General features: G+C 37.5%; 5 protein-coding genes and 3 long non-coding RNA genes across 8 annotated transcripts; all 8 read left to right on the top strand.

Moving 5' to 3' along the window:
• Positions 1-52: 52 nt before the first annotated feature.
• LOC130697979 (uncharacterized) lies at positions 53-1272 on the top strand. Its single transcript, XM_057520768.2, has 3 exons — positions 53-273; positions 344-558; positions 616-1272. The coding sequence occupies exons 1-3, from the start codon at positions 193-195 to the stop codon at positions 962-964; spliced, it is 645 nt and encodes a 214-aa protein (XP_057376751.1). The 5' UTR covers positions 53-192; the 3' UTR covers positions 965-1272.
• A 2782-nt stretch (positions 1273-4054) lies between these two features.
• On the top strand, positions 4055-4893 carry LOC130697980 (vitelline membrane outer layer protein 1 homolog). Its single transcript, XM_057520769.2, has 2 exons — positions 4055-4412; positions 4476-4893. The coding sequence occupies exons 1-2, from the start codon at positions 4102-4104 to the stop codon at positions 4792-4794; spliced, it is 630 nt and encodes a 209-aa protein (XP_057376752.1). The 5' UTR covers positions 4055-4101; the 3' UTR covers positions 4795-4893.
• An 836-nt stretch (positions 4894-5729) lies between these two features.
• LOC130697982 (vitelline membrane outer layer protein 1 homolog) lies at positions 5730-6471 on the top strand. The gene is made up of 2 exons (XM_057520771.2): positions 5730-6055; positions 6122-6471. The coding sequence occupies exons 1-2, from the start codon at positions 5772-5774 to the stop codon at positions 6420-6422; spliced, it is 585 nt and encodes a 194-aa protein (XP_057376754.1). The 5' UTR covers positions 5730-5771; the 3' UTR covers positions 6423-6471.
• A 707-nt stretch (positions 6472-7178) lies between these two features.
• LOC130697981 (vitelline membrane outer layer protein 1 homolog) lies at positions 7179-7979 on the top strand. The gene is made up of 2 exons (XM_057520770.2): positions 7179-7492; positions 7582-7979. Exons 1-2 carry the CDS (start codon positions 7236-7238, stop codon positions 7913-7915), a joined length of 591 nt encoding a protein of 196 aa, XP_057376753.1. The 5' UTR covers positions 7179-7235; the 3' UTR covers positions 7916-7979.
• Positions 7980-8930: 951 nt separating this feature from the next.
• LOC130697987 (uncharacterized) lies at positions 8931-9890 on the top strand. The gene is made up of 5 exons (XR_009003093.2): positions 8931-9120; positions 9197-9326; positions 9399-9489; positions 9553-9703; positions 9770-9890. It is a non-coding gene; the product is annotated as an uncharacterized LOC130697987 (long non-coding RNA).
• A 458-nt stretch (positions 9891-10348) lies between these two features.
• LOC130697976 (solute carrier family 4 member 11-like) lies at positions 10349-14462 on the top strand. The gene is made up of 16 exons (XM_057520764.2): positions 10349-10507; positions 10561-10776; positions 10857-11107; positions 11267-11307; positions 11380-11590; positions 11665-11752; positions 11813-11936; positions 11999-12223; positions 12288-12498; positions 12556-12669; positions 12726-12932; positions 12997-13243; positions 13308-13414; positions 13477-13645; positions 13711-13884; positions 13947-14462. The coding sequence occupies exons 3-16, from the start codon at positions 10864-10866 to the stop codon at positions 14377-14379; spliced, it is 2595 nt and encodes an 864-aa protein (XP_057376747.1). The 5' UTR covers positions 10349-10507; positions 10561-10776; positions 10857-10863; the 3' UTR covers positions 14380-14462.
• A 271-nt stretch (positions 14463-14733) lies between these two features.
• LOC130697984 (uncharacterized) lies at positions 14734-16934 on the top strand. Its single transcript, XR_009003090.1, has 6 exons — positions 14734-15149; positions 15242-15433; positions 15521-15598; positions 15904-16499; positions 16583-16708; positions 16771-16934. It is a non-coding gene; the product is annotated as an uncharacterized LOC130697984 (long non-coding RNA).
• Positions 16935-19111: 2177 nt separating this feature from the next.
• LOC130697986 (uncharacterized) lies at positions 19112-21730 on the top strand. The gene is made up of 9 exons (XR_009003092.2): positions 19112-19791; positions 19847-19950; positions 20016-20229; positions 20283-20668; positions 20739-20801; positions 20876-20977; positions 21051-21118; positions 21179-21268; positions 21330-21730. It is a non-coding gene; the product is annotated as an uncharacterized LOC130697986 (long non-coding RNA).
• Positions 21731-24512: the final 2782 nt, after the last annotated feature.

The following is a 24512-nucleotide window of genomic DNA, read 5'->3' as shown; positions in this document are numbered from 1 at the left end:
TTTAGCGACCATGGCTATATAAATGGCGAATAAAAATCTGTCGCCGAACAGATGCCGTGCTACCAGTGATCAGTGTGTATTTACTACTCGCAGGGAAGACGACGCAGTGCCATTCAGTTTTGATGCTTCACTCAACAGATTAGATTGATATCGAAAAAGGCTTACTAAAACGCATACCAAAAGGCAACGGTAATGAAGCATCATCGTATAGCAATTACGGTTTGTTCCATCATTGTGTTATTGCTGGCTTATGTCAATGGACAGCGACCTACGGTATATACGAATCAATCATTAGACGTGCCATGAAGAGCAAAACTAATTCAATTTTCTGCTGAAAAAAAAGGTGACGAGAACGACCACAACGACAACAACCAAAACAGAAACTACGTACATAGAGACATATGCCTTATGCGCTTCAATAACGACGGCAGTCTCATCTTTGGTGACGAATTGTCGACGAAGACGTAACTACTGGATTGACGTACCAGCTTATATCGCGCTTGACGAAGACGTCGATGATCAGTTGACTCAATATTTCCATCCATCCAGCACTTACAAGTACGTACGTACAAAGATCAAGATTTCATAGCGATTAATTGAAAATTCGCATTGCAGGGTGGAACCGACAGTAGGACCTGGATTCAAAACGGATGCTAAAGACAACAGCGGTTGGTTACCTGACGGTTGGCTGACTGCATCTCATCCAATTCAACCTTCCCTATTGACACGTGGAACCGATGATGGTTCGGCTGTGGAAAGGACACCCGAACCCATTGGATTCGTAGCGCTATCTGACTTAGCCAATAATATCCTTATTGCTCTTGGACTTGCTAATCCTACCGAGACCGTGCTGGAAACGAAGACAAATACCAAAACGACAACAAAGACTACAACGACGAGTACCAAGACATTCTATTTGTCTGGCTGCAAGCCAAGTCCATTCCCATTTACTTTGTGCAAATGAATAAGAGCCAAAAAAGAAAAACTATATTTATATCATATAAATTTCATTCACCGAGTGTTTTAAAAGTAATCATCCATTTCTTTTTTGTCTTTGCAACTCTCTTTCCAATGCGACATGTTATTTATTTATTTATGGCGTGAAATGGAATGGGCAAGTCACCCATATCTAGCATTGTGTTGAATAATTAACTACATTAACGTTTTCCTTAAAATAGTCTTTATTTAACTTGATTTTTTTAAAAATAATTGTCTGTAGTTTATTTATTTGCTCAACAAGTCGTCGAAAGAAATACAAAATCATAATTTATACGTTGTGATTCATTTCATTTCGTAATTTTGGATTCGTCTGCAATGTCGTGGCCTAAATACAATCGCTGGCACGTCCAGTCAGATCTACAGTGCTAATCTGCACTTTTCTAACAAATTTTTGCTACCTTACCACAAAAGTGCAACTAACTTTCAAAGTACATTTCACTTGACTGGTCAACATGTTCCTGACGAATATCATCCTACTCAATTTTCAGAGCACATTCTGCTACGAGAACTTCCTTGTTTTCATCGGGTCATACGTTTGAGCAAGTATGAACTTGAACGCTGACTTTTAATTTGTCTACGTTTTGATATGGATGTTGGAAATTTCTGGTTTGCTGGCCAGTCTATGACATGTACGCGAATGCGGAAAGGAACACGTTGATGATTGCTTGTGGCAACAGATAGCTGTACCTACGTAGACGCATGAGCACATTTTCCAAGTTTAATGATTTAACTGGAAAATAGATGGCATCTGCCGACACGACATTATCTACTCTGTTGTGCAATACAAATCCATTGGCGTACATCAAAATCAACTACAGTTATATCGTATATACATTAAACTAAAATTAACATCAATTCTACAAATGCGATATTTAAAATATTTATCGATACAGAACGGCTTGCATTACGCAGTACTTCATGGCACATCGAACGACCAGCAGCCGATCTTAAGTTCTGTTACCCTCACAAGCAAGGAAGCAGACTCTAATATTTGTGTCCCGTAACATTAGAAGAACCAAAACTCAAAAATGGCCACAGCCACCAATTTCCATACAAGGTAATGAATATTTAGTGTCCACCTCATTATTTTGATGTTATCGAAGATGTTTCAAAGCTAGACGAAAAAAACACGTTTTGTATCCCTGTCTAGCATTGGACGAGAGGATCAGCACTAAACATATCCTTTTGAGTGAAGGACTGCCATTTTGGGTATTTTGTTAGGTAAGCTGGTTTTCTTTGGTCATAAACTTTTTGCTTCATTTAAAAACATTCTAGTTTTTATTTTTTTATTTTGCCTTTTTTGGTGGTAACGTCCATACTCAATATTTATGTAATGTGTCGGAAAAACAAAATCAATTTTTCCCTGTTTCGAGGGCAAAAGTTCAACGTCTTGTGCTGCCCCTCGTGGCATTGTACTTACATGCAGGAATTCCCCTAAAATTCGTGATAAAACCAAAATAGCAAATTGCTAAGAGTAACGAGACATTAGACAATAACTTTTCATCACATAATTCAGAATAACGTGACCCAACTATCCTTTCGTCTAGTTGCAAACCGATTGACGCATTCGGGGAGTTATGACAACCTCCAATTTGCGAATCGGCATACTTTACACGATAGCCTGGAAAAACCAGGGGGGAAATATTGTTAAGTATCCGACATCAAAGAAAAATCAACAAAGGGGATAGCATCTTTCCAGATGTCGAAACCGGCAGAGACTTTGAATCAATGTGATTAATTATTGCGTTTCGGTTCTAGTTGTCTAACGTGGTCAAACAGCATTTCATTTGCTTATAATACCTGGTTTGATTACTTTGCCCTTATAATGCTATTCATATAGTGATATCTACCGCGTCCTAACTGTTCTACAATTAGGGAAGGAAAAACAAGGTCTCATTAGCCTTTTTTTTAATATATATATACCTACTAGATAGGGACGACTCTAGGCGATAAGAAGAATAATAGAACATCTTTTTTTTTTGTTTATTATTTTTTTGGGGTCATTTGGGAAAGATAAAAAAAAAACTTAATTATTAGCATATTTAAATTGCGCCTACAAGTTCCGAAATTCTGTCCAAATTGAATTGTATCGTCACCATTTGATAATTTCTGATTCATGTCATCGTCCAACAGACAGAGCCAAGCATATCAAACGGAATTAAGCGATGGTCCTTCAACATTCCCGTTAAGGAAACGCCGACAATTAGAAACCTGTTTTTTCCGTTGTCTACCTGTGACATTGCCTGCCGTCAGAAATAATCTCAGATTTTTGTTAGTTACTTGGAGTATGTCAGAGAATATAAAGGCTGTTGAAAAAACCTGAAAAAAAAATATGCAAGATGTAAAGTGATTAATATGTAATGTTTTTTTTTACCTTACCATCAACTATTCTTTGCTCGCAGACCAATTTCGTCAAAATTGTTGCACAGCAAGTTTTTAAAAAATGTATAGTTTTGGGTGAAATTTCGTCGTCAGATGGCATAAGGAAGCTGAGATAAATGACGATATCTTTAACCCAATCCGGTATTGCATCATCGCAGATCTCTGATCACAGTGATACGTGCAGGTTGAAATGAGTGGCAATCGACACGTAGTCCGAAGGACGTGTTACCTTCATCCTTATCAGGAATGTGATAAAAGTGGATCTCTTTCCAAAGTCCCACCACAACCACCACACCTGCTGCAAAATCAATGTAAGCAATTAAACAACAATTAACAAAGATCTCTCATAACTAGAACAATCATTTGTAGCAATTCATTGTAATCAGAGACATACAAAGAAGAAGATGTACTGGCAGGAAATGATGCAAGTAATGGAAGCCCTGAATCCATGAACGCCCCCATGTGAAGCAGACGATTGTAGAACCACATCGATATCTAATTTGTATCTATCTACAGAGTTGGAGCTGGGGAAAACCTAACTTGTCTACGCCTTTCATCGCCTTCCCGTACATGATATGTATTTTCAAAAATATATATCATGTTATTATGTTTCGGTAATGCATATGTCAAAAGGCATAGATATATAGCCTTTATAAATGTGCTATCGTGCTCATCTCCATTAGTTGTTGCTTTGCCGAACGTAGGGCAAGACTTGTTTTTATGATCTTGATTTCTTTGCCTAATTCAGGTAATATTTTCCAATCAGCCATGATTAAGAATGTTGTTGTAGGATATTTAGCCTTGTTCGTGTTCCTTGGCCTCGCTAATGGACAGCAAGTCATTACTGTCACCAACGGCGAGACTGACGGACGTTGGGGACCATTGGAAACTTGTCCATCAGGTTCCAGAGCCGTTAGCTACCAAACTCAGAATGAACTTGATGCTCCCGTCGTTGATGATTCCGCTGTGAACACTATCGCTATCTTTTGCGACGATCCATTGCAAACCAACTTGACTTCCACTCCCGGACAGTAAGTCCATTTCATCTCGAGGAAGAAACTTATAATGTAATTTGATTATTGGCATCCATATAGTACAGGAAATTGGCAAAATGTTCAGACCTGCCCGTTCGGTGCTTACATGAAGAGCTTCCAATTGCGAGTCAGTCCAGCGGGCAACACGACAGATAACACGGCCGTCAACGACATTCGTTTCATGTGCTCCAATGATCGTGACATCAATGGAATCGGCAACAGAGAAGGATATTGGGGCGAATACAGCGCCGAATGTCTAGATGGCATTTGTGGAATTGAAACTCGTGTTCGTCCCGATGGTGGACTTCTGGTTGACAACACCGCCCTTAATGATGTCCGTTTCACTTGCTGCACTGCGGTCGACCTCAAGAAATTTTAAGTTTACGTATCGTTGTCATCTTTATAAAACGCTCTAGGAATGTGAATTAATACTGGCCAATTTCGATACGTCTGTAGTACAGAACGAGGTTGTAATGTCTTTGTACCCCTTCCTATAATAAGCACATTATACAAAAACTTAGCGTTTAACAGTACACAAAATCAATCACTAAGCCAATTACAAGATGCATCGATGCCTACAGTACGATTATTCCAAAACGATAAACGTGAAAGAAAACTTTTTGGGCTGACAAATTGGCGAACAAAGCCATCCCACTATTTTCACGTAGATAATACGAAAACATGGCTACCTTTCCAAATTTGAGGGCGCATTCAGCGACCCCTACTTAAAAAAAAATTTTCGTAATTCAAATGTAAGGAAATGTTTTCAAAACTTATGGAGAGAGCCTCTAATTCCCGTGACCCTGTAAATTTTTTTTTTTTTATTATTGATATTATTCTTTCATCTTTTTATATCTTATTTTAAAACTTGGCATCTCGTATACAATGGACTCGAACAACGAGCAGTCGCCATGTTTTACAGTGCAGTAACGTGTGGTATTCTTTCGCATGTGGTATTTTTATTAAATCATAGATGCGTCTACGTGGTCTGATTAGCCTAAAGTGGATATTCAGGAAGTGAACTGGACAGGTCGAAGATGATGAAAGGTGAATGTAGCATATTAGCCAATGAACTATGGAGCCCGGTAGTCATGTGAAAACAACCAGTCTATTATCTCGTTTCTGTGTTAACCTTGTTTCCAATGCCAGTGTGCAACAATAATGGCGGCACCAGAAACCAGACCAACAGGGAAAACCGTAAGCATTATAGGTGAGCAAAGCTTATCAGATAAAACCATGTATGTTTTTCACTCTTCCTCTTACAACGTCAACACAAGTCATTGTGTTCGAAAGTGAACATTTAATGTGCGGTGTTTTGATGCAAGTTGATCAATTGACGTTTTCTATCAATTTAAGATGGTCGTTCATCGCCTAGTAGCATTTTTTGTCAGCTTTTTAATGTTGAGCCTGGTGCTTCAGCCCAGGAGCACCGAAGCTTTGAAAATCATTTCGGTTACCAATGGGGGAACGGAGGGAAGTTGGGGATTGCTGGAAATTTGCCCTGATGGTTCAAGAGCCATCGGCTATCAAACGCAAAACGATCCACTAGACGTGATACTTTACGACAAAACAGCCATGAATTCCATCCGTTTATTTTGCAATGACACTGCAGGCACCAGTATCACTTCAATACTTGGAGAGTATGTTATTGTTTTTTACCAATTCATCTCTACAGACAATATGACTTGTTATCTTTGTTATTCTAGTACTGGAACTTGGGAATTGAGACAAAATTGTCCTCCAGGTGAAGCATTGTCTTCATTCCGTTTGAGAGTTGAGACATACGACCCGGAATTATCCGACAACACGTCAGTCAACAGCATCCAATTCTATTGCACAGATGGGACTTTATTGAATTTCAATGGCAATTCGGCCGGTATTTGGGGTGATTTCAGTGCTGAGAACTGCGATTTAACGGGCATCTGTGGACTGGAAACTCGTGTTATGCCTATGGGAACTTTGGGTGATAACACCGCTTTAAACAACGTTGGTTTTCTTTGCTGTTGATTCTTTCTGTATTAACCATAAGTGAATTAAAACAAAAGTACATTTAGAACTTTTTGACGTTCCAAATTCATCCAAAAAGAAAATTTACGACAGCTTACTAAAGTAACATATCAATCAGATTGACATCACATGACTTGTTGATAAAAATGTCACTGACAGGAGATAAAATGACGTTTATCAGACGTCATCTACCGTTGCGGATGTTTGCGTGGACGTCATATGACAGGTTTACTTAACTATCTACCCACGGCACAAGCTGATTTTTAAAAAAAAACCTCGCCTCCCATTGTGATGACGTCACGGAGCGGAGGTCTGGTTTAAAACAGACAGCTCTTCAAGGACTTCAATATTTTATTGATAGATGGCTCTACTTTGCAGACAAATTATCAAAATGAAAACTCAGAAATTATCTTCCAAACTTTAATAATATTGATGCTACATGGAACGAAATGATTCATTTGCCACATGTTCGCATGGAGCAGGGGATTCAACTCAAATTATTGCACACAACATAAAAAGCATGAAAAAAAAACAACATCGTTTCAATCGTGACGCCTATGATAGCCGATGCACAACAACAGAACACTAAAAAAATTTAGACTGCGGAAAAACAAACAAGTCAATTTAAATCAAACAAACAAAAGTGAGTCCATTCGTGTTTGTATTGCGTTGTATTGTACCGTACAGGACACACAACTTTATCTTATGAAGCCAATGACACCAATCGTAAGCCATTGCGGATATATAACGACTAGATGCAGGCCAACATAATCCAGTGGTTGGTTTGAGAAGCAAAACTCTTGACCGTTCAACATGATCCGAAACGTATTGAAGTATTTGGCGGTTGCACTCTTCGTTGGCCTCGCCAACGGTCAAGTCATCACCGTCACTAACGGTGAAACTGACGGACGTTGGGGACCATTGGAAACTTGCCCAGCAGGTTCCAGGGCTGTCAGTTACCAAACCACTAATGAAGCTGATGCTCCAATTTTTGACGATTCGGCTCTGAATACCCTCGTTCTTTTCTGTGACGATGCCGGCCAAACTACTTTGACTTCCACCGCAGGACAGTAAGTTCGTTATTAACCTAGTATTAGAAAATAAACATTTTTTTTATATCGTGTTTCTGTACTTCCAATTTTAACTCAAATTTACCTAGTGCTGGAAATACGCAACCCGTACAGAATTGCCCAACTGGTACGTTCTTGAAAAGCTTCCAGTTGCGTGTTAGCCCAGCCGGAAATCAGACGGACAACACTGCCGTCAACAACATCCGTTTTACATGCTCTGATGGCAGCGAGATCAACGGAATTGGCAACACAGGCGGCTTTTGGGGCGATTACAGCGCTGAATGTGTTGATGGTATTTGCGGAATGGAGACTCGCGTCCGTCCAGAAGGCGGACTTTTGGTGGACAACACTGCCCTTAACGACGTCCGTTTCACTTGCTGCGCCCCAGCCTACCGCAAGCGTTCCAAGTTCATTAAACCATAGTAATTACCTTCATTTTTTCCCCAGTATAATGTGAAACAATACACGTTGCAGAATCAATAGCAAATTGATTGTACATTTTCTTTCCTTTCTCCTGTGATTTGTCATAAAAGAGTGTTGGAGTGGTTAAAAAGCATGATAATGATGAGGCATAAATCATCATACATGATTATTATACATATGTGATGTATACATAGTGGGGAAAACAGCCATGCTGCTTCTTCAAAGAGTGCTTTGAGGTATTTCCATTTGATGACCTTTCCTGACAATTAATGCCCCCATCATTTCTGGGGATTGCTTACTTCTGAAAATGCCTATAAAATAAAGCTTAGATTAAACTTCTACAATTTGTAAAGTCTTAGTATGTGGGTGTTCCACGGTTATCACTTTGAAAAGCAGTGAACTAAAAGTAACAACAGGATTTTGAAGGATGATTTTTCTTTAAGCAAATAAAATAATATGTTTTTATTTAAGTTTACCTTATATATCCAACCATTGAGATTAGACACACAACAAAAACAATGTTCTATAGCAAAGCTGACAGCAGGATTATCTCCAACCATATCATATGTTTCACTGTTGAACATCTGAGGTATTTTCTGGGACTGTGATGGCTTCTCATTGTTTAATCAGTTTAATCAGCCATGGCTGCTTTTTGTAAATGCCACAATTGTTGACCTAAAATGAAACATAGTTGGTTCTACATTTTATTATATAAAAAAATGTATGACCTGACAATGTGGGCAGCCATAATTACCAAGTCTGTCCTCCTATCCCTGTTTTTACTTAATTGATATCTTGAACTTTTGAGTCTTGATTAATCAGCAACTAATTTTTAGTTCAATTGGTTATTTACGATTTTCAAATACCGTGCTGGGAGCAACTAGGTTACTTTTCAATCAGCGTTTGCCTTGCTAGCTGATAAAAAAATATTTCATTTGTTATTTTTCACCATGGCCTGTATACTCATCGATATAAACAAAGGACAAAAAAAATGGCGTCCTACAGTTGCAAACGACAAAGGTCTCGAAACGCGTGGACGCCGTGACTTACCATAGGGCACACTGCCATATTCTCGTTTAATCTAAGAAATCGGTCAGCAAAGAATATTCTTTTTACAAAAAAAGCTTGCATGTCGTGTGTGGACAACACGTGGAAAGAAAACAAGTATATTCTCCAAGAAGATCTCATTCTTCAACCATTGCATGGTAGGTTTCTACATCTTCTTCAACAGATTTGCTGCCACACAGACCATCATGGTTTACATAATTTTTCTATTGATAGTACCAAGTTGAAGGATCTAGCTATGTTCTATTTGGCACCTTTTGCCTTTGTATCTCAAAGCCCCACATGAAGTTCGAGTACAAAAAGGTCATCATTATCAGGCCAAAAGTTTTAGAAATGTTTTGAACAGGTAACACCCAACAAGTTAAAATAACTACATTTCTCTTGTTTTTCTCACTGTACTCTTTAACTTTTTGAAAAGAGAGATGGATAACGTGGGGATCTAGAGCATTTTCTCAGCATTTGTCATTTGAAACTAGAAATTATATTTCTGCAGAGATGTGAATACTGGGGTAAATAGCGTGGTTTGTCCTTTAATTAACCACCACATTCTACTTTGCCTAACATTATTCTAGTTCGATTGAGGACAACTACTACTACTACAACAGTAGCATTTCATCAACGTTCTTGTGTTAGATGAACTCTAGGAATAGATTGTTTTATTCTTCAAAAAACAAATCACCAAGAAAGATAACATCTTAAATTCACCTATCCTGGCAAAATGTGGTATGTATATTTTCTACATGATAATAGAAAAGAATAGTCTTTTATTGGTTCTCTTTAATCTCCTAGAAGTTAAAACGAAAAATTATTCAAAGTGTGCGCAAGGCTAAGGACGGTGCCGGACGTTTGAAAACCTTTGGACGCAACTTAACCAATAGTGACCGCTATTAAAGAAGTTCTGTATCAAACTGTGTGTGTGTGTGTGTGGTGTGTGTGTGTGTGTGTGTGTGTGTGTGTGTGTGTGTGTGTGTGTGTGTGTGTGTGTGTGTGTGTGTGTGTGTGTGTGTGTGTGTGTGTGTGTGTGTGTGTGTGTGGGGGGGGGGGGGGGGGGGGGGGAAAAAAATAGAAGGTGGCAACTTTCTCATTTTCCAGTGCAGTATCGAAAAAAAATCAAGCCGCGCTGTATGTAGAAGTTTACATGGCCCCAATTATAGAGGCATGTTGGGAAAATAGGATTTTCACATTTTAGCAAATGCGATAAAAAGAATTGCTGTAAATTATTACAATCGTTTAAAACTTTCACTTTTGCGCTTTCGCTTCGCTGGTAGGTTCACGTATTGTTCGATATTTTTCTTTTCCCTAAATGAAACTCTTTTTACACTTTCAGTTGGATAAGCTATTGCCGCCTCGAGCTATACGTTGTCGCTTCGCCTATGTGCCTCTATCAGAGAAAAATGAATTGGGGAAAAGCGAAAGCAAAATACCTATACAAAAAGGAGAAAGTCTGTAGGTCCGCTGTGCTGTTATGAACTTGAAACCGACAGTGAATTACATCATGGAGCCAAGGCTCATAAGTGGCTATTTATGGTAAGCAGGCTTTAGTTTCCTTACGATAATAAAAGTCTATGGGATTCGCTCAGGACTGCCCCATTAAGACGATGACCAAATTGTAAGGCGCGCTTTCACCATCTAGTTGACCATGCCTTCCTGCGAGATGCTTATAAAAGCTTTCGCTTCATCAGCCTTGTGCAGTACGTTTGGCTGCCGGAATCCGTTGAGTTCACACATGCGTGTCTCGATTGAACTGATTAACAAAGCAAGGCTTCTTGTCATTCGGTTTGACGCTCAATTCTCAAGTATTTAACGAAGATTCCTTCACATTTGATGGTGGTGTTAATTGAATAAAGGTGTCCCATTTATGTTCCTTTATTTCCAGCTAAACCATGAAGGATTTAACAAAGGAAACGCTTGAAGGGATGAGCTGTTATGAAAACAACTTAAATTGTTTACCATCGAATCCTGATTGGCCCTGCCCAAATGCTATGGATATGCATAGTGTCAAGGATTCCCCTGTGCAGTCTGACGGCCAAGTGCATTTGGATATCAATGAAGTAGGCTTACAAACAAGAACTAGCAACACTAGTCCAGTTTGGGAGTTTCGTGATAATGAATGGCGACTCACCTACGGTAAAAACAAGTATTGTATTTCACTTCATTAAGTCCTGGTTTTGGTCTTGATTTAAATTGGGAACTCCTTAATGGCATTCATTGTGGTTAAATGGCTCTTTTCAACTAGTGCTCGTGATTATTATGTTTTATTTATATCTCTAAATTATTATTTTGCAGGGGAATGTGAAGAGACGAGTCTGGTCTATGCCAAATACGAGGTGAGCTTTAAAAATGTCCAAGATCTAAGAAAACCACTTAAAATTTACAAGAATATTTTTATTATGTTGCAGAACTTACCTCTGCAGGATTTTGACGCCGAAGTGAGACCGAGCGTCGATGTAGACCAATTTTTCAACCAGGCGCATGTTCTTTTACTTGACGACGTTGCAGAAGAGACGTACTCGTCCTCAGTCGATTTGGTGGACATGTTGCTGAACAAAATTGGATTACCTATGTCTGTGGTTGAAGAAGCCAAAAATATCCTCTTTACACACAATGCTGGTACGTAGATAAAACATTAAAATGCAGTGCTATTTGGAGCAGGGCCTTTTTTATGATGTGTTCTCATATTCCAGCCTCAAGTAGAACAATTCAGGCCACATACAGCCCCAAAGACAAAATTAATGCCAATTTTGCCTACGAAGAATCTTGGATATGCCTGGTGTAAGCAACTTTGTTCTTGCTGATATTGAACCCTAAAATACCAGACATAATTTTGTTTAGTGGCGATATTCCATCACTTGTGCAGCGACACATGGCCATCGTCAGGCTCAAACATCCAACGAATATGGGAACGAATTGCCGTGATCTCCAACTTTTTGTGCTCATACTCTGTCCAGCTAAAGAGGTAATGACATCAAACAAATATATTCTTTGAATCAAAAGTACTTTGTACACGGCAAATGATAGAAAGGGACAAAGAATGCCTTGGAGACGGGCCGTACATTTGCTACATTGTTAGCTGATCATCATCTGCGCCGTCAATTGGTGGAAGTAGTTACCGAAGAAGGATTCAAGCAGCTTATTTTCAATCGAACGCGAGAATTGATTAAGGAACAGCATCAGAGTCGTTCAGCCGTTTCTAACAAATTGGACGCCGATGTTGAACCACCCAAAAACACCGCAATGAGTAACGTGAGTTTGGCATTCGTTCACAGACATTACGTGTGCAGATAATTATATTCGGTTGTATAATCAGGGTATCGGGAGACTTTGTCAGTTTGGGCAAGGCATCCGAGATGATCTTTCCCGTCGACTACCGCATTATGTATCGGACTATGTCGATGGCATAATTGGAGTAAAAACACCTCAAAAGGTTCTTTCCACCACCTTTTTCCTCTACTTTGCCTGCCTCCTTCCGGCCATCGCTTTCGGTGTTCTCAACGATCACAACACCCACGGGAAAATAGGTAAATTAAATTGAAAGAAACTCAAATCTCCTTGTTTTTACATTTTTCGTCAATTAGGTGTCAAAAAGGTGATCATGGGGCAAACGATTGGTGGTCTATTTTTTGTCATATTTGGTGGCCAGCCACTATTAATTCTTTTAACTACTGCACCTCTAGCACTCTACATCAAAGGTATGCCATTTTTCAATTTATGATTAGGATTTGATCGTAATTTAATCGTTTATCAGTTATTTCCAGCATATGTGATGATTTCCAGTTGGATTTCTATGCCATGTATGGCTGCGTTGGCCTTTGGTGTGCCTTTTTCCTTTTACTCTTTTCGCTTTTTAACGTCTCACGATTGATGCGTTGGTGTACCCGTTCTACAGAGGACATTTTTGGCCTTTTCATTTCGATTGCATTTTGCGTTGATGCTTTTCGGGATACTGCCAAAAGTAAATAATAATAATAATAATTAATTTTTAGAGCATATTTCTTACGTATGATTTAATTTTTCAGATTTTCAAAAGAATTTCAATTCTCCTCAATGTTTGGGCAATGTGAACATGACGGAAGGCATCAAATCATCGCTGTCTTATTATTTAGTGAATGAAAATACAACAAACAGCTCAACGGCAGAAACATTTATGGCGGCCATCGAAAAGCCGATGACGATTGAATGCAATCAAGCCAGTTCGCTGCTTTTCCTTTTACTGATGCTCGGCACCGTTTGGCTAGGCGTTTCCATCTTTAATTTCAAGAAAACGTATGGACACCTGATTTCGATACCGAAATCATTCAAATTGATTAAATTTATTGAATTTTTCAAGGAATTTCCTCTCTACTGGAAAACGGGAAGCCTTGGCAGATTATGCATTGCCCATCGCTGTTGTCACCATGAGTTTTGTTGGTTCTTATCTCTTCCAAAACATTAAAGGTAATTTGATTATCATTTCAGCAGTAATCGTCCAACCAGTTATATCTTGTATTTCATTACAGTTGAGCCGTTCCGTTACGATGACAGTGAAAATGTATTTTCTTTGACACCGTTGGATCGCCTTCCTGGATTGGCCATCGTCGGAGCAATGGGTTTGGGTTTTGCCTTGTCGTTGCTCATTTTGATGGATCAAAATATTTCATCAGCGATGGTGAACACGCCACTCAACAAGTAAAACTCAGGCAGTTATTTCATTTCGCTCCTTTCATGTATATTCCTGTTTTTTTATCTACCAGTTTAAAGAAAGGGCCGGCATACCATTGGGATTTATTTGTAATGGCCATTTTGACGGCTGCATTGTCTGCTGTCGGATTACCATGGATGCATGCACTCGTACCTCACTCGCCACTTCACGCCCGTGCCCTGGCCGATGTCGAGCAACGTGTTCATCAAGGCCACGTCTATCAAATGTAATTCTCATTGCTTTAGATTAAAAAATTTGGACTTTAATCTTAAATAAGAATTTTTAAAGAATTGTTCGAGTGAGGGAGACCCGATTGACCGTTCTATTTTCGCACATCCTCATTGGCTTATCGATTCTGTTGTTGCCCTACCCATTGGCCTACATCCCGCCGGCCGTTCTCAACGGGCTTTTCCTCTATGTGGCCATCACCGGACTCGACGGCAATCAAATGTTTGAACGCATCACACTCTTCTTTACGCAGCAATCCGCTTACCCGCCAAATCACTACATCCGACGTGTTCCACAGCGCAAAATCCATCAGTTCACCGTATATCAAGTAGGTCAGCTAATGTTGATGTGTCTGTTTGGTTTTGTGCCCTGGCCTTACATGAAGATGATTTTTCCTTTAATTCTCCTTTCGCTATTACCGATTCGTCGCATGATTATTACCCGACTAATTGCTGGACGTTTTCTTTCGATCCTTGACAGTAGCGAACATTAAGAAATTTAATGGATGCTATTTTTGTTTTCTTCTTACACAATGTCTTGTACAGGACAGAATATACTTGGAATATGCCCCACGTGGATCGGGTCGATTTTCTGGGTGATCGGGTCGATTCTCGGGGTGATCAGGTGGGGTGGTTTATGTTTTCGGGGCTTCTTATGCGGGTTATGCGTTACTGGTTGTGTTGTATCTGGTTTTGTTCGTGTTGTATGTCGGTGTACGTAACCCAATTGCAATCGGTGGAATGTTTACGAAAGTGCAATCATTTTTCTAGCTGATCATCGAAGGCTTTTTTTTTTAATAATGTGGTTTCATTGAACCCGCCATCTTCTAAAATGATGATAGGGTTATCGGTGTGACCCAGCAACCGTGCCCTGCCACTGCCCCGGTTTATAAAATGTCTCTGTCATCCCGTGATTGGCCCATTCCAGGCATGGAGGAGGTGGTGACCCCGGATCACAGCCAATCAGGTGTTTAGTGCCGGGTTGCCGGCTACTGCTTTCGTTTCGCATTACGACGTATTTGGAAAAGTATGTGAACATAGCATGAGGCATTTTCTGGCGCTTAAGTTACAAGAAAGAAAAGCCTTTCTTCATTTGGGCGCAAAACTCTTAGGCAAGAGGTAAGAAGGTAACATAGCCTTCCTAATCAAAGTGTTTTTTGCCATGCCTGAAACAATGAAGGAAAAAAGGTGTCAAATCAGGCTTCATCTCCGCTCAGTGACAGGGAGGATGAAGAATACATTGTTGGTAAATTCTCGGTCTGAGGTTAGTATGGAAATATATCTAAATATAGTATGTTAATATAAATTGACCGTCTTGTGATTATAACTGAATCTGAAATATCTTATTATGAGAAGAAGGTGAAGTTGGGTATAAGCTGATAGGGATTGGTGTTTCAAACAACGGAAATACTTGGGAGCCCAAGAATATCTTTATTGTAATAATTTCATCGCAGCATTCGAAAGCAGATGTCTACCGTTGAATGAGAATCCCGAAAACAAGCTAAGCCAAGAGAAGAAAATTGTGAAGAAAGAAGAACTAAAGCACAGGTTTGTTTCAAATTCTTAACTTGACGCAATGAACATCAATATGATCAGTAAATCTATAGTTTTCTACATGTCATTATGGATACGCAGTCTTACAACAGGATTTCATCGAATGTAGAGGTGGACACAATTTTTGGAGTGAGCGATGACGTTGAAGAAACTATATAGGTAACCATTTTGTTTTGTTAAAACTTCACCATATCCTTTTCAAGCGAGATTTTTCTTTTGTTTTTAGATAGTTGTAGAGATGTGTAAAGGATGGTGGTTGTAGGGCAGGAGAGTCATTCTTTTATACAATCCCGTTCCATTTTTATTATAAATAGTCTTTTTAGCTGTTGAATGTAGCTGGGACATGAAATATTGGAATGGTAGTGTCAGGACATTTGGCATGCTATGCCTAGTTTTATTGATATTCTATATATTCAATTCTATATTTAGTGGTATTATTATAATAGTATTATGTTTTATTACAGGCTGACCAGAATTACAAACACATTGTCGCAGCAGTCATTCAGTGCTCAGATTAATTTGGCTTAGCATAACATTACTTCGGAAGCACGGGTCTGTTTTAAATTCATAAGTCAGTTTGAAAGGGAAGGTTAAGATAACTTTGTTTTTGAAGTAATTCCTTTCACGCTGAGTCATTGTGTTCTTTTTTTTTCTAAACTTTAGAGAATATCACAAGTTGGGCGCCAAACAGTGACATCTAGCGGATGAAAAGTGAGGTAAGTTTTACGCCAAGCAATGACATCTAACGGGGGAAAAGTGATAAATTGTACGCCAAACACTGGCATCTAACGGGGAAGATGAGGTAAATAGCACGCCATCTAGTAGGAGAAACGTGAGGTAAATGGCACGCCATCTAGTGGCGGAAGTGAGGTAAATGGTACGCCATCTAGTGTTCAATAATACAGCTTGTAATGAATTATGTCAAGTGAAATTGTGACAGAAAAATAAGGATGTTAAATCACGGTACAAACCTTTTTGTTTCACGGTTTGCAAGAAAATGGCTCGGAAATGGAAATGATGTCACTTCAATCTTCAACAACCATTTTTTTGGCAGCAGTAGGTAGGGAAAATTTAATATGCATTGTGTAATTTTTTAGTCAGTGTCTTGCTGAGTGAACTTGCAGTTTTGTAAATTTTTTTAAGATAACTGCAAATGGTAGTCCCTAAATCAGAAGAATTTTGTCCGACATCTTTACTACGTGAACTTTAAAAGGCCTTGTTATACCAAAGGGCGCCTAATGGAGAAATTGGGCTTCATTAACGATTCCAGTAGTTGACATTTACAACTAAATTGTTAATGTTTAAATTTGATTGTATTTTCTTTTATTCAGACTAATTGATTCTAACAGCTTCATCTCCACTCAGTGACATGGATGATGAAGAATACATTGTTGGGAAGTACTCGGTCTGAGCTTAGTATGAACATTTATCTTAATATAGTATGTTAATATAAATTGACCATCTTGTGATTATAATGAATCTGAAATATATTAGGAGAAGCATGGTGTAGTTTGGTATTTGCTGATAGGGATTGGTGTTTCAAACAACAGAAATACTTGGGAGCCCAAGAAAATCTTTATTGTAATAATCTCATTGCAGCATTCAAACAGATGCATACCGTTGAATGAGAATTCTGAAAACAAGCTAAGCCAAGAGAAGAAAATTGTGAAGAAAAAAAGAACTAAAGCACAGGCTTGTTTCAAATTCTTCACTAGATGCAACGAACATCAATATGGTCAGTAAATCTATAGTTTGCTACGTGTCATTATGGATGCCCGGTCTTACAACAGGTTTTGATCGAATTGTGGAGGTGGAGACAATTTTTTGAGTGAGTGGTGATGGTGAAGTAACTATATAAGTAACCATTTTGTTTTGTTAAAACTTCATATCATTTTCAATTGAGATTTTTTTTCATTTTTAGATAGTTGTAGGGATGTGTAAAGAATGGTGGTTGTAGGGCAGGAGAGTCATTCTTTTATACAATCCCGTTACATTTTATTAAAAATAGTCTTATTAGTTGCTGAATGTAGCTGGGACATGAAATATTGGAATTGTAGTGTTAGGACATTTGGCATGCTATATCTAGTTTTATTTATTCTATATATTCAGTTCTATAATTAATTGTATTATTATAAGTAAATTGTTATGTTTTATTACAGGTTGACCAGAATTACAAACACTTGTCGCAGCAGCCTTTCAACGATCATTGTTTTTCAGTGCTCAGAATAATTTGCCTTAGCATAACATTACTTCAGAAACACAGGTCTGTTTTAAATTCGTAACTAGACACAATGAATAACAAGATCTATAGTTTTCTTCATGTTAATATAGATGCCCAATCTTCCAACAGGATTTGATAGAAATGTAGGTGGAGACCTTTTCATTGTTATTATTATAAATCTTGAATTTGATAGGAAATATTGCAATGTTGTTACTGTCATTGTCTAGTTTTATCCGAAAATTATTGTTGGGTAATTATATTTTAATTATTTTTCTGTATAACTTATTATTATATTTATATTTTATTTATTGACCATTGTTTGTATTGTTGGTCACCAGAGTTACAAAGACATTTGATTGCTCGTTGGGAGTCTTTCAATAGAATTGTAGTGACAGAACATCTGCCTGGTGGTGGACAAAGATACTTATCTCTGGGTAATTGTATGTTTTGTTAATCATTTATCTAGTCTATTAATTGAGAAGGAATTTTGTTATAATAACATTATTTTAACGCAGAGTGATCAAATATTAAAACACATCAGCGAAGACTTTTAAAGCATAGGGCTTTCAGTGATCAGATTTAAGGTTAGCATACCAACAGATGATATAATACTTACTCAGCATCGGAACATGTTGAAATATCAAGTAGATACACTGGAATTGTAGCACACAGAATAGATCTTTTAATAATGTGTTGCAAGTAAAAGAATTACATATACTTTTTACAGCTGTATTGATACGAATGTCGATACCTAATAATTACTATTTACATTCAGGAATAGCAGGTCAGTAGTGTGAAATAACGTACATGATTTCGGGATGAGCACCAGCAATAATAAAATCTAGCAGACACAGTGAATACAGTATTGTACTATAAATGATTTCAATAATTAGTGGTACTTAACAATTTTCAATTACTCATTTGATGCAGTTTGAAGGCAGCCAGAGTAAACACTGCAGCATCTACTCGCAAAAGGACTGAAAAATAGTCATTTAAATACTAGTGGTAACAGATTGAATTATTCAAAATTACTTTGCTAACATAGATTTAGAGCTAACTTAATCGAAGTTAATATTTTCTTACTTTCTACAATTATAGAAGAAAATGAAGCATGTTAGCATTAATTCAACTTACCTGACGTAATTCTGAAGGTCGATAGGTTGAAGGGCAAATTTTTATGTCCAGGTGAGCCCGAGGTTATAGCCATTCCCCATCGATTTATCCTACGTTACTTTGATTTTCTTTTGTTACTTTTTTTTTATTCTAAGGGCCTAAAACAGATGAAGAACCTCGGACATTCACAAAAAAGGAGGGGGGAGAGGAAGAGAAAAAGAATCTAGCAGCTCAGTAGCTCTTTCACCTGCACGCGGTGCACTTGTGTAGATTTGTTGCTTGCACTCCTCGTCTAATTATTCTTAGAACTTTCGCACGTGCTCTTAGCTTTCACTAATTGTAGATTCATCAATTAGGCACTGCATCAGCACATGGTGTAGCCTCTGCACTGGTTTGGTTAAGTCTAAATTAAATAGATAAATGTAGATAAAGTTAAGGATAGGTAGGTTTAAAGTTAAGAGTTAAGTTACTTTAAGTAAGGCGTAAGCGTAGCCCACCTCACTTCGTTACTTTGGCACAGGTTACTTTAAGTAAGGCGTAAGCGTAGCCCACCTCACTTCGTTACTTTGGCACAACACCATCTCAGCCATTTTCTTTCACTGTGTTACCCAATTTTTAACTGTAGTCGCCGTTCACAAACCAATTTTCTACAAACAATTGTACGTTTCTTCTTTTTCAGGTTTTTTTTCTCCAATGTAACTGTAACTTGAGTAATTGATCCTGTTAAAATTAAGTTGAAACTTGTTGCTGTTCAAATATTCAAAAATTTCTTCTTTATCTTTTGCTTCCTTGCAATCACGAGGGCAATCTTTGGGACCAAAGAGGACACTGGACAAAGATCACCATTGCAGCCACTGAAATGTCGCCCTGGGTTTTGAGATATATATTTCCAAATTTAGTATCTGTTTATTGTGTGCTATGTTTTAAATTAATGTTGTGTACCTAGTAGGGCTATATTACTGAAGAGGACCTGTGAACAGTGAGGGTCACTGCCAAGATCCTAGCCCAAAATTGCAAGGTATTTAAAACATTTCAAGTTTCTTTCCATGTTCTATGTATTACTCTGTGTATAGGAGGGCTAGCAACACCACCAAGGAGGATTACTGGACCTCGGGATTGCTGCTGAAGTTGCCAAAGATTGTCAAGTATTACCTTAACAATCAGATTTATCACCAAGGTCTGCAAGTTATTAATTTAAAAAATTTTAAGTATTAATTGATGTTTTGGTTTTTATATATGTAGGTGGTCAACGATATTAACGAAGGAGTATCCGTGGACAACGAGGTTCGCCGCCAGTCAAGATCATTGCCAAGCATTTGTCAGGTGTTTACCTTAAACATTGAAATACCTAATCATATTTGCTTTTTGTCATTTTAGGAGGGTCTTTAGCACCACCAAGGAAGAACAACTAGGATGGCCCATGGGTGTACCATTATTTACTGCCAATGTCTTCAAGGTATAAATATTAAGTTTCAGATATGAATTGATGTTTTCTTGATATACATATAGATGGAACCACGACACGACCGAGGGGGACACTGAATAATGTGTGTGTGCAATCAAAATATAATCACCAAGGCTTGAAAGGTAAATAACCTTTAAAGTTTTAGTATATAACCTTGTGTTTTTGTGTGTATTTAAGAGGGCTGACAGCACAAATGAGGGAGATTGCTGTACTCCGAGGATCGTTGATGGGCATTTCGAAATTATCGTCAACGTCGTCAAGTTATTCATTTTCAAAATCTTTATTTGTTATTTGTGTCTGTTGTTTTTTTGTTTTTTTTCAATTTAAATAGGAGATCCACTACACTACCGAAGAGAACCACTGAACAATGAGGGGAATTAAGTAAACTTTACTTACCAGAATGTTCGGAGGCACCAGAAATTGTCATCAGGTTCAGTGTATTAACTTGAAAATTAAAGTGTTAATCGATTTCATTTGTTTTTTTTTGTATTGCATATAAGTGGTCTCATGACATAACCGAAGAACATCACTAGACAATTAGGATTATCGCCAACCATTATAAGGTATTAACCTTATTTTCTAAGTCTTTATTTGTTATTTGTATCCGTTATTGTTTTGTTTTTTTCAATGTACTTAGGGGATATCCACTACACTGTCGAAGAGGACACCTGGACAACGAGGAGAATCAAGTAAAGTTTACTTACCAGAATGTTCAGGAGGCATCAGAAATTGCCATTAGGTTCAGTGTATTAACTTGAAAATTTTTAAGTGTTAATCGATTTCATTTGTGTATGTGTTTTTTTGTATTGCAGATAAGTGGGCTCACGACATAACCGAAGAACATCACTGAACAATTATGATTATCGCCAACCATTATAAGGTATTAACCTTAAAATTTCAAGTGTTAAATCTTGTGTATTTTTCCTTCTTATGTATTTAGACGGCTACAGAGGAGAGATACCTGGCATTGTGGATGTTTAGCCCAGTACTTCAAGCTCACAAGAAGGGTGGAAAATAGCAGATGAAACGGGTGGGTATTGTTAAATCGACATTTGGTTACATTTAATACTTTTATTTGTGTGTTCAATCAGGCACATTTAATTCCTTTTCCTTACCACTATTTTCCATTGAAGTACTGTGGGTTATGGTTTCAACTTCAATGAGCACGTAAATTCACTACACCTTTGCACCGTGGTTCTTTTACTGCTTTTGTTAGCTATAATGTACAGGTTAGGGTTGTTTGTATTTAGTTTATGTAGTCCAGCTTGCATCGGTATCACACTTGGTGTTTAGTTGGTGTATTTTCATTAATACTAATTGCTTTCAACATAAAAACAGTACAAAATCAATTGATTTGATTTGTGTCTACTTCTTTGTTATGAATATGGAACAGTGGAGAATAAAACAATAACAATTTATAGTGGGTTATCGGGTTGTTCACCGTGATACGATAATTTGATAAATGTTTGACGGGGCAACAACCCGGCATTCACATGCCTGCAGGTATTATATGCCTAATAACTTATCTTAGTACCACTTTATATAATTCTGTCATACAGGTTTGGTTTGTTTACTATTATGAAACATACAGCTGAAAACCTGGGTTTACCATGCAATGAAGATTGCATGACGCTCTGGATTCAGCTTCGTGTTATGGGTTTAAGACTAAGGTATCAGTGAATACATTTATTTACAAAAATGTTTGGTCTATATCAATGTTTTTTTGTTTCTTTTAAAGACTGACCAGAATAACCAAGCTGGCAAATGAACTGTGGATTGGAATGTGAGAGAATGAAACATGGATTTGAAAAAAATGGTAAGATAAATAATGATTGTAATCCAAAAGCCAAGAAAGATTGTGGGTTGGTGAAATACAATAATTCCATTTTTTGTGAAATAGATAATGAAAGGTGTAGGAAGAAATATCGATTGATTATCCAGTTACGAATGGTTTATTGCATTTATTTTGACATTGCACGTATGGTAAGAAAACTATAACACTGTTTTTTTTTTTTCTTGCATTAATCCAACAGTTTAAATAAACTAACCATGTTTACTAACTGTTGACAAATTTTAACAGGTCAGAACATTTCCTCGTGGCTATATATTGCAATCAGTCTACACCTACAGGTATTACATGCTTAATAATTAATCGTAGCATCTTCCATAATTCTGTCGTACAGGTTTTTACTGGGAATTTTTGTTAGTTTGTTTGGACAAAACCAAAGTCTCATTTTCTGCGATAACCTCAAGGCAAAATATGTCTTTGCCCTAACGAGTTTCTGTCAGTAAGCATGGAAATAAATCAATTTATTTTATTTATTTAATAATTGGGACATTGTGTAACAGATGAATGGATCAAACATTGTCAACGTATTGTCAGAACAAATCGGCTGCATGCGCCCTGGAGGTGAAAGGAGTTATTTTTGTGATAGAGAGGCCATTAAGCGGGCAGAAACTGCAGCATTAACTGTATTTCCCTTTTTAACATTCGTGGTGACGTACGTGTATTATGCTTATTATGTTTTCCTTTTTGAGTTGTATCCAAAACAAACTTGATTTTGCCTATGTTGTATTTAAAATTTACTATATTCTAAGATAAACAAGTTTATTTTTACCGTTTATTACAGTTACTAATGTAAAGGTATTCCCAGGCTGCAAATCTTAAAGTTTTGCAAAAAAGTAATTTACGTTTTTGTTACTATTTAGTTTTCCTCGTGTGTTCGTTTATATTATTATATTGTATTGTTATGTTGTGTATTTATATTGTTTGTCGTGTGATTTAACCTCGTGAATTTTTGAAGAACCGAATCATGTTTTAAGTTTGAAGTATCTGTATTTTGAACTAGGCAATATTTACACAATTATACAACCATTTCACACAATTTATTATAACTTAGACAATTACACAATTGATATTACATACAACAACTATATACAATTTGACACCCACTTAATTTTCAGTAACTATGGGGTATCGAACCCTATCCATCGGCGTGTCTTGCCGATGCTTAACCATTGAGCTATAGTCACTTACTTTTTCAATGTTTTATACCTTGAGTCAACGCACGAACATATTGTCTAGTTAATATTTTAATCTTAATATACTATTGGTCAGTCTGACCAGTGTTTGAATATGTATCATGGCATATCTGTTGAGGGTCCGGCTACGATGTCAGATGCCAGAGGTTCACATCCAGTAAGGGGTAAAATTGTCAAAATTAAAAATTCGATAATTAATTAAAGTATAATATATTTTTACTGTCACTTAAATGTTTGTAACTGTGGAAAAGATGACGTTTCGCTATACCATTGGTTAGTCTGACCATAGAATTCACAAGTCTTATAGCTTATGTATAGAGAGTCCGGCTACGGTATCAAAAGACTAGGTTTCTAATCGTACGGATTGCTAAAGATATCGGCAAACATGCGTTAAATACTTTAATGTTTATTATTATATTTATTGAATATGTGTAATAGATTTTCTAAAGATGACTTGCAAAAATGGTTGCCGTTAGAATGTAACTCATGGCTCAATGGTAGAGCATCGGCTTCGTAAGACGAATGATTAGGGATCGATCCCCAAAAGAGTTACTATACCATAAAATAAATGATTCAATTGAACAAAATACACGATACAATATTATCAAAGGTTTCTAACATTGATATTGCTATGCAACAATCCCAAATGCAGAAACCATCATGATGTTCGGAATTCTATCATGTGATTCAAATATTGCAATATATTCATCAATCTAAATGCAAAGACTATTAAATATTTTCCTTTCTGCACAGCGAACATAGCTGAATTGGGTGGGTTCAAATCCCATATAACTATGTCGATGCTCTACCATTGAGATACTTGTGACACTTCAGGAAACTTCAAGTCTTTAACAATTACGTAAGGTAACAGTGCGCGCAAGTCAATAGAAAACCTGATCCCACTGGGGGGATATAGGGGGGCAGATGCCAGAAACGCAAAGCGTCCGCTTCCCAACACTAAGGTTCCTGGTTCGATTCCCAGGTCAGGTTTCCTATTCCAAAGGCCTCCTACCTTCCCAGGTGTCACGATTCCACGGGGCCAGTCGAGTTGGGTAACTTCGTGCGAAGCACGCGAACGGATATTTTACCAAAAGGTAATCTCGAAAAAGATAAAAAATTTCAATAAATGGGATATGTTACTCATTATTAAGTACATAGAAATTTTTATAATTTACAACGGATTTTAACCGTAGCAATAGTAAATGTGATATGTACACACAAATTTCTATACA

Source organism: Daphnia carinata, chromosome 9, assembly GCF_022539665.2.
Source record: "Daphnia carinata strain CSIRO-1 chromosome 9, CSIRO_AGI_Dcar_HiC_V3, whole genome shotgun sequence".
NCBI classification, from domain to species: Eukaryota; Metazoa; Arthropoda; class Branchiopoda; order Diplostraca; family Daphniidae; genus Daphnia; species Daphnia carinata.
This window is presented reverse-complemented; position numbering and strand designations above follow the sequence as displayed.